The sequence below is a fragment of the Morone saxatilis genome, unplaced genomic scaffold (genome assembly GCF_004916995.1).
Source record: "Morone saxatilis isolate NCDOM2014 unplaced genomic scaffold, NCSU_SB_2.0 Contig10, whole genome shotgun sequence".
Taxonomy (NCBI): domain Eukaryota; kingdom Metazoa; phylum Chordata; class Actinopteri; family Moronidae; genus Morone; species Morone saxatilis.
This window is the reverse complement of record NW_023339652.1, coordinates 14216413-14225462: the sequence shown is the minus strand read 5'-3', so window position 1 is coordinate 14225462 and position 9050 is coordinate 14216413. Positions and strand designations below refer to the sequence as shown.

The 9050-nt window shown below is 42.5% G+C and overlaps 2 protein-coding genes across 3 annotated transcripts in view; one reads left to right on the top strand and one right to left on the bottom strand.

Annotated features, from left to right (window-relative positions):
* Positions 1 to 1134: 1134 nt before the first annotated feature.
* atp23 (ATP23 metallopeptidase and ATP synthase assembly factor homolog) lies at positions 1135 to 3881 on the bottom strand. The gene is made up of 6 exons (XM_035676391.1): positions 3734 to 3881; positions 3483 to 3528; positions 2961 to 3042; positions 2720 to 2857; positions 1867 to 1950; positions 1135 to 1793 (listed from the first exon to the last, which is right to left on the bottom strand). Exons 1-6 carry the CDS (start codon positions 3879 to 3881, stop codon positions 1590 to 1592), a joined length of 702 nt encoding a protein of 233 aa, XP_035532284.1. The 3' UTR covers positions 1135 to 1589.
* A 574-nt stretch (positions 3882 to 4455) lies between these two features.
* The window catches only part of rpap3 (RNA polymerase II associated protein 3), a 5577-nt gene continuing 982 nt past the window's right edge, over positions 4456 to 9050 (top strand). Inside the window, exons 1-14 of one of the 2 annotated variants that reach the window (XM_035677881.1) lie at positions 4456 to 4611; positions 4826 to 4986; positions 5081 to 5245; positions 5332 to 5436; positions 5521 to 5648; positions 5775 to 5896; positions 5989 to 6059; positions 6141 to 6296; positions 6635 to 6762; positions 6864 to 6985; positions 7280 to 7350; positions 7722 to 7814; positions 8270 to 8469; positions 8603 to 8786. In XM_035677881.1, coding sequence (XP_035533774.1) covers positions 4834 to 4986; positions 5081 to 5245; positions 5332 to 5436; positions 5521 to 5648; positions 5775 to 5896; positions 5989 to 6059; positions 6141 to 6296; positions 6635 to 6762; positions 6864 to 6985; positions 7280 to 7350; positions 7722 to 7814; positions 8270 to 8469; positions 8603 to 8786 — 1698 coding nt within the window. In that variant the 5' untranslated portion in view covers positions 4456 to 4611; positions 4826 to 4833. Of the gene's footprint in view, positions 4987 to 5080; positions 5246 to 5331; positions 5437 to 5520; positions 5649 to 5774; positions 5897 to 5988; positions 6060 to 6140; positions 6297 to 6634; positions 6763 to 6863; positions 6986 to 7279; positions 7351 to 7721; positions 7815 to 8269; positions 8470 to 8602; positions 8787 to 9050 lie in introns of both variants that reach the window. The other variant, XM_035677873.1, reaches the window with a different exon arrangement.

Genomic DNA, 9050 nt, shown 5'->3' with positions numbered 1-9050 from the left:
TTTGAACCCTGGGCTGCTGCAGCAGGGACTCAGCCTTGGTACATGGCGTGGCTCTACCAGGTGACCTATCCAGGCGCCCCCAGGTCCTCTTGCTGTGCCGTTGTTTGCACTTTATCATGGTATTTGTCATGGTATTGCATTTCTCCGGAGTCACTTACCCCACCTTTCAATGTATGTGGGTTTGTTGCAAGGACTTGGACTTGTGACTTCTGTATTACCTAAATCCTGGCTGCTGAACTCAGTACCACATAATGAATTAAGCCAATTTACAAATTCACAACCTTGTTATGCGTGTCTAATTGTATCAAATGTGTTTAGTAGCCGGCATTTGATATGTGCACAATTCCAGCAGTAATTCTGTAATTCTATTGTTTAGTATGATTTCTTTATTTAGCGGCTTTAGAGTATGACATTGCACAAATCCAAATATCATTCCCTTCTTTTGTCTTCTTGTGTTTGTCTCACATTAATCCCGCTGCCTTGAAGGCGTTTTCATCATTTCCTCTGTTAAGCTTCTAAAATTAACCTAATCTTCTTTGCTCGTCCCATCCCACCCACTCGCCTTGTTGTCGGAGCCCACTCGCTCATATCATGTTTTTGTAGTGTTTTCTAAGAGGAGAGCGTCGAGATAAGTGGCATATTACACTCCAACGGCAGACACACCAAGTGACTTTGTGATTATGATGCGGAGGGTGTTGTCTTTGAGATAGGCAGAAGTGGAGGCGGAGGAAGGGGAGGGGGGGGGATTATGAGGCTAATTCCCTTATAACTTTTTCCCTCATTAATCTCAGCGGAGGGATACGAGATTCTTTAAATGCTAATGTCCAATAAAGATGTCAGCAGTGACATTTTACAGTGGCAGCACAGATGTGAACAAAGTTGACCGTGTTGTTGTCGAAGAACTTTTCTCACTTTACTCATATGACTCGTCTCACATGTTAATTTGAAGAATCCTCTCTCTCTCGGGATTAGACATGAATGTGTTATAATCAGCAATACGCTTACTTACGCTTCTTTTGGAAAGTCATTAATTCAAAAAATTTTGGGCCAAGGTCGAACGTAACCCCCCCCTCTTGTCCTCACAAATAAGGTCTTTTAGAGGAATCTCCTTAAATCAAACACAAGTTGATTCTGTTTAATTTAAGTACAATCAGCTTTTCTTTTTTTTTTTTACAAGAAATCAGTGGAGGTCAATGTGGCAACAAGATGAAGAGCAGACAGTCAAAGGAAATCCTGTATTTCCTTAAAAGCACCCATAATCCACCTAAAAACAAATGACAAATAAATCACTAGGGCCTCCACTAATACTTTACTTACAGAGCAAAATCACTCCATACAATCTCTTTATACAGAATTAGTGTCCGGAAGGTAGAAAATGAAATGTACTGTAGCTCCTTCCTTCGCTTTCCTGTTCCAAGGACAAATCACTCTCTGAAAATCCCTTCTGAAGGGATACGATCATTTTTCGACACGCTGTCATTCTGTTGAGGCCTTTCACGGTGACCACGGCACTGACGCTGCCAAGCTCCTGTCAGCGTCGCTGCCAGTCACAGCACCCTTGGGGGGAGTTAAACGAGAATGTGACGACGCTAAAGGTTTGCATAATATCGATCTCTGTTCTGATGATCTTTGTAGGCAAACCCAGCGTCCTTGTTGGTGTGCGGGATCCGTCCAAACGGCGCGTGGTCGTTGAAACACGTGTCAAAGACTTCATCCACTATTTTCTCCGCCTCCTTGCGAGTGATGTTCCTCACGGCCAGGATGGAGCGAAGGGCGCGGCCCCTGACGCACTCCTGTACAAGGGAAAAACATTTTGACAAACCTGAAACCTGCCGGTAAAAGTTAGATTCATCCCAGTGCAGGTACCTGATGATGCTGCTTCAAGCCGAAGTTAAATCTGGCGGCTTCATTGTTAAAAGCGCAGTCTCCACTGAGGTTAGCTGCCCGAATCTGAAATAATGACAAAAAAAACGTTGATAATAATCTGCAAACAGAACATTTAGGTCAGCAGGATATTTGTTTCTTAAAAAGTTTAACAAAAACCTGGGAACAGGATTTACAACATTATTTTTTAGCTCCAACAAAAGATTCAAACGATGAAATTGGAGGAGAAATTTAATGTGGATGACTTTACTCAAGTGTCAATCAAACTCTAACCTCCTGTTCATTAGGAAACACATCATATAATGGAAGGAAACTGTGTGATTTCAAGGGATCTATAAAGGAAGTTTAAAAGAAAAGTCTGTCTATGCTGTAAATACTCCCTAAAGCGACAAATGTATATCCATCCGCTGCTGAAAATAGTCCCAAACAACTGCAGTATTTACTAGTTTAAGCATCAAACATCAAAACATTTTAGGAAACTAGTCAACATCTTTTTATGTATATATGTAAAGTATATATATTCGTAAAATGCTTTTAAATATTTACTTTTACAGTAAGAACCAATGAGCTTTAGGCAGGTGTTGCCAGACTTATTCTTTAAAGGACAAAAATACAAAACTAAATTTAAATTTCCTGCCTTACTGCCATATTAAGTTTATTACTGTAACGTGGAAATATGACTGCGAGTTGTTCCCTGCACTTTGGTTCCATTTTGGTATCAAAGGACAGTAACAATACACGTTTGCTTCTTGTGTGTAGCTGCAAACTAAACTAAATCGAAGCACACGATAAGCAAAGTTACCACTGCAAGTAAATGCAGCACGCTGGGACTCACCTCAGAACAAGCCAGGTGTTTGTAGTTGTTGAACCAGTCCACGTGGGCCCGACAGTGGTCGAAGGCATGAATGAGCTCATGTGTGACCACTCGGGTCATATGGGACTGCTGGTGGATGTTGTTCTGACACAAAACGATCTGCACACAAACACAAATCTCATTCAGTTTTAACAGCCAAATTCTGCCAAAGTCTTCAGAACGTGCTTCATCTTTATTAGTGCTGACAAGATCTCTTCCTTACTTGAGAAGAAGCTGCGTCAAAGCCGCCGCTGACCGTCCCATCACAATCCTCACAGGAGAAGTGACGGTCTTTAAACACTTGGCTGAGTTGGGAGGAAGGAGAACAGGTGGAAATCATCACAACATAATCAGAATAAGCAACATTAGAGAAAGGGCTCAGTAATATGCTGGCAACTGGAATATTAACTAGGAATGTGCACTTTGTTGCATGTACATTGGAGGCTCTGAACATGTAAGATAAAAGGCCTTATTCAATTTATATTATTAATTTTCATTATCCAAACAGCAATTTCAAGGCTTTGCTTCAAAAATGGCTTTTCATGAATTAACGTATTTGGGTGTACAGAAATGATTATTATTAAGTCATTACAGCAGTAGTAGCGTTTGCAAAATCTGTTCAGAAGTCCTGTGTAAACGAGTAAACAAGTAAACAGTCTGCAGGTTGTTTGCAGGAATATGAGAGTTACAGTGAACAGTCAACAGTGACATATACACGTGTATTTGATTTAAACACTGTACGTACCACCCTGAACTCTTCATGGCACTGAGGAGGAGTTTGGCATACGGACCTGGGAGAAGCACAGAGACCCGTTACAGCTGGATACCGCTGTACACGTTAGATATACATGTATTTAGCTATCTCTTAGTAACATTGCACGGGTATTTCCAATCACAAACACATTTCAGAGAAACCTCTGAGGCACACAATGTATCCGCTGGTCACTGGTGAGATGACATTGCTTTTAAAATGAAATGGAAACTAGCTGTACTCACTAGTCTCCATTGCGAACTGTAACATGACCTGACACTTGTGGTTGAAAGTGAACAGGCTCTCCGCTATTGTTCCCTTCCTGTACTTTCCCGTCTTCCTCTCCGGGAATAAGTCGTATCCATATTCCTCCTCTTGTTTAGTCTGGTCCATTGTATGAAATGTTTTCTGCCGTACGGTTTGGAAATGTTAAGGTTTGCATACGTCCCCCCTGGTCAGCTACATGTATGTATTAGGTTAGCTACCGCTAGCTAACGAGAGAGGTCATCATCGCTGGTTTGTAGATCACGTGGTGTTGGGTCAAAGGTAACGAATTGCAATATTTATTATATTATTTCATTGTTTTGCTGGCATCGCCCTTTTACACGAAGTCAAGATATATAACTTTATTTAACGTTATATTTAAAATTCTATAAAATGCGTTTTGTTAGAGATAGGAGTACTCCATAGATCGTCTATTCATATATGCGTAGACAAGTTGTAAACTCGAAGCGGGATATGTGGACCAAAACAAAACCTAGAAAGGGCAGTTCCCAGTGCAATTACACTGACTGACTGTATTACAATTTTTGACACGACAAATGGACATTGTTTAAATTGTGTATGTATGCAACCCGTAGGTGGAACCAAAAAATGATTTAGGCGGCTTTTACAAATTGACAAGCACGTAAAATGTGTCTGGAGGAAGTTATCTGTCGTAACATAGACGATCTTTGGTTACGCCCAGCGCAGGCGCAGAGGCTGCTGGTACTCGGCTGTCATGGCTCCGAACGTAAACAGAAACCTATGATTCACGACACATTCTGTTCTAACGTTAGTATACAGCCAAATTAACCGTAGCTACATTTAAAGTGCAATTATCCGCCGGAGAAAGAAGTGACAGGTACTTTACAAGGTTCAAGTAGCTACAGAGTCTCTTCCATTTACTTTATTTCCCCTTAATGTTTAGTGTTTATGCTAGCTAGCTAGCTGCTAGCCCCCAAAAGCATGGCAGCGTGATACTCGTGTTTTCCCTCTTGGCTGCCGCACAAACTTCAAGACAACAACTACAGCAAGGAGTGTTAAGAAAGTGTCCAAAACAAATGTCTGTTTCACAGGGAATAACATGTCCGGGGGAAACAAAGCCATTGAGTTACAGCTTCAGATGCGGCACAATGCGGAGGACATGCACAGCTTCATGAAGGAGCTGGAGAGCTGGGAGAGCGACATCAAGAAGAAGGACGAGGAGCTGAAGACGGGAGGACTTCAGGAGGTCCAGGTCTGTCCCTGCTGTAGACATCCATCCATCTGAGGAGCAGGTAATGCACTGGATGATCTGCAGGTGTCAGCAGCTTGTTGTCTCTGTGTTGTAGAAGAAGCTCCCACCTGTGCGCAACAAGGACTACAAAACAAAGATGAGGGAAAAGAAGAAGAAGAAGAAGGAGCCGAGAGGCAATGGAGACGCAAAGGGAGACGAGTCCAAGGAAGCCTCAAGGATAAAAGCATACGACTACCGATCGTGGGACAAGTTCGATGTGGTAGCTAATGCGTTCTTGTAAAATAAATGTAACGTGATTGAAGTGGTGAAGCAGTTGACTGAAGACTGATGCTTCTGTGCTCGCAGGACAAGGCCCTGTCGGAGATGGATAAGGAGGAAAGTCCCGCAGAGTCCAACGAGTCAGACTCTGAGGAAGTTGATCGAGAGAAAGCGCTGGCTGCGAAAGAAAAGGTAGACGCCGTATGAGACGTGCTCCAAAAAAAGAGAGGATGAAAGAGAGCCTTTCCTAAAAGCAGGTCGTGCTTTTATTTTCAGGGTAACGCTTTTTTCAAAGACGGGAAGTACGACGAGGCCATTGAGTGTTACACCAGAGGGATGGATGCAGATCCTTACAACCCTGTGCTTCCCACAAACCGAGCCACCTCCTTCTTCAGACTCAAAAAGTAAACAGCACAGGTCGCATGGCTCCTGTGTTGAGTGTTTTTCCATAAATGTGACATTAAGGTGGATGTGTACGCTGTCTTCCTGTGTTGTTCCCATGTAAATCACTGCGGCGTCGTTCTGTGCAGGTATGCTGTGGCAGAGTCCGACTGCAACTTGGCGATAGCTCTGGACAGCAACTACTTCAAAGCGTATGCACGAAGAGGAGCAGCGCGGTTTGCACTGGAGAAATGTGAATCCGCGTTAGAAGGTGACAAACTTTTAAAAGAATTTTAAATAGATTCGATTGTCTGTTTGAACTGGAAAGCGCAGAGATAACAGCACGGATTTGTCTCTGAACAGATTACGAGATGGTTCTCAAGCTTGACCCCGGGAACGTGGAAGCACAGAATGAAATGAAAAAAATCAAAGAGGTGAGTATGAAATGATCATTCTGGGGTGATTTCGCAAGTGTTCTTCTCTTTTATTTACTCCCTTTATGTGACTGGTTTTAGATCCTCGGACAACAGGCACCGGCCGTCCCGAGCGAATCCACACAGCCGCAGGAGGCTCCCACAGTGGCCCCCGAGCAGCAGAGACTGGTGGAGGAGCAGCAGAGACTGGTGGAGGAGCAGCAGAGACGACAGGAGGCGGTTATGCAAAAGGACAGAGTGAGCTTTGCTGTGGTTTAACGCTTTTCTCAGCTCAAGTGTGAGAGGCTTTTGTCATTTTGTGTTAAGTCCCTTTCTGTTAAGAGAACCCCATAGTGTGTGGTAATTAAGCAAACATACTCACTCATGTATTATAAGTTTATTATTCATCATGCAGCAGTTTACTGCATATCAATTAAGTACAAGTAAGTACAAATACTACACATTTAACACAAACATTTGAACATTTGAGATCAGACAAAAGGGTGTTATCCAATTATCCACTAAAGATAAGTTTCCGCCCTGTTTGGCACACAGGGACATTTTCAGTGGTGATGTTTTCTGAATGTGCCTTTCAGGGGAATGCTTATTTCAAAGAGGGGAAGTATGAAGCGGCTGTTGAGTGCTACAGCAGAGGCATGGAGGCGGACAGCATGAACGTCTTACTGCCCGCCAACAGAGCCATGGCCTTCCTCAAGCTGGAGAAGTAAGCACAAACATTTAATTCTCTAGCGTGTTTTAATTGTTAGAGTGAAAAGGCTCTCTGCTAGAAGGAGATTCAAAAATGACCCTTTCTGTTTGCTGCAGGTACAAGGAGGCAGAGGAGGACTGCACCAAAGCCATTTTTCTGGACAGTACTTACTCCAAGGCTTTCGCCCGTCGTGCCACAGCCAGGGTGGCTTTAGGGAAACTGCAGGAGGCCAAACAAGGTGCTGTACAGAACAACACTGTCAGCAGCAACTACATTTAGTCTGTTTTTTTAACACCTGGAAGACTAAAATCTGTCACATATCTATCTGTATTCTTCTAGATGATCTGTGCTTCTGTAGTTGCTTTCATTTTCATCTTTCCTTATGTTGCAGAAATTATTGTATTTTAAGCCAGTTCACAGTTATGTGTAGAAGTTCTGTTCAATCCGAAACAAACTAACTAAACATGCAAACGTTCAACTAGTTGAACAAGTTGTCTTACATTGTGTGTGTGTGTGTGTGTGTGTCTTACAGATTTCCAGGAGGTGTTGAAACTGGAACCAGGGAACAAACAAGCCCTGAATGAGCTCCAGAAACTCCAGATTGTAAGTTTCAGAATCTAACTGAGCATTGTTGAAATGATAAATACATGGATGGTAAAGACTCTAAGTTAAAAACATAAAGAGCAGTGTTACTGTTAAAATACAATTCTGCTTTACAGACATACATTTTAAACCTATGACCTACTCTGAACTTTGCATTCTTTGCTGTTGGTTGTTAGTAGAGGAATAAACTTCATGCTCTCAGTCACTATGGCAACACTACTGTGTTTTAAGCGCCTCTGGCAGTAAGGATTGACATAAGTGATTAAATTCCAATCTGATGTACGGATGACTAATGGACACGTCAGACTTTATTAGCGTTGATCTTCTACAGACTTGACTCCTCTCTTCTTAATGTGATTGTGTTGTGTCAGGATGAGGGTTCCAGCGGCCTTCTACAAGCAGCAGACAGCACGCAGACGAGAACAGTCCAGCCCATAGACAAACCAACACATCTGCAGTCAACTGTGAGCTCTCATTTCTGAATTTATAATTATACTTTTCATTGCAGTCTTTTTTGGTGAAAATACTGCCTCTGAATACTGATACCAATAATTTGAAGACATAATTTTGGGCTCAGGGAAGTTGAGATATTGGCTAAAATATTAAATAATGGAAAAAATTATATTAATTGTTATGTGTCAGTGATTCATTTTTCTTTATACGATTTCTACTTGTAAAAAGCAGATAACTTGATTAAAGTAACGTACAATTTGTCTTCCATGCTTTAATCATGTTTACATGCTGTAACATTATTTGTCCAGCAGATGGCATGATAGACAGTGTAAATTAAATTGAAGTCTGGATTCTGTAATCTTCATCTAGTAATGTTTTTACTAGAATTCAATTCAGTATTTTATTTTGAAAGAGTTTTTTTAATGAACTGTGTCATCACGTTCACTGAACATCTAATGCTCTCCAGAAACCACTGAGGAGGATTGAAATTGAGGAAGTGAGTGGAAAGGTGTCAGTGTCTGAGGTGGACTCATGTGGGTCCAAGTCCTTCGTCCAGGAAGTGGAGAGGGAGGCTGAGGACGAGTCCTCTCCACTGTCCACATCACCCAGCGCCAAGATGATCAAGATCGAGGAGATAGCCGAAGTCCCTTCACACTCATCTGACCGGTTAGCGGCTCTACCTCTTCTATTTCCTTTGTTTTCTGTGTGATTCTGACACACCTGTAAAGCACTCAATGTTGCATTATGTCGTGGAATGTGGTATCGACTATTACCACCGAGTTCTGTTTCTGTTTCCCAGAGTTCCCTCGAGCAGACAGACCCAACAGCCAGCGCAGGAGGAAATCGCTCATCCTCCGGAACCATCAGCCAGCCCCTCCCCGCCAGTCACAGACCTTCCTCCTCCGCCCACCAACAGCTTCCAACTGGAGGCCGACCTCCGCAAGATCGGAAAGCAGCCTGAAGTGATTTACAGATATCTGAGGGTGAGCTGCGGGTGTACGGCGATTTGCTGATGACAAGATCACATTTGTGTGTTCAGACAGTGTAATTCTATACCGTAGGGCTGCAACTAACTATTATTTTCATTATCAATTGACCTGTTGATCATTTACTTTAGTTATTGATTAGTTGTTTGGTCCATAAAATGTCAGAAAAAGCTGGAAAATGTTGATAAGTTTCCCAAAGCCCAAGCTCGGGGGGGGGGGCTCAAATGTCCTATTTTGTCCACAGTCCAAAGACATTAAGTT

Coding starts and splice junctions, on each gene's coding strand:
- atp23 (XM_035676391.1), bottom strand. CDS start 3,881: ATGGACCAGACTAAACAAGAGGAGGAATATGGATACGACTTATTCCCG. Junction 1,951..2,719: donor AACACCTGGCTTGTTCTGAG/GTGAGTCCCAGC, acceptor TCATTATTTCAG/ATTCGGGCAGCTAACCTCAG. Junction 1,794..1,866: donor GCTTGAAGCAGCATCATCAG/GTACCTGCACTG, acceptor TCCCTTGTACAG/GAGTGCGTCAGGGGCCGCGC.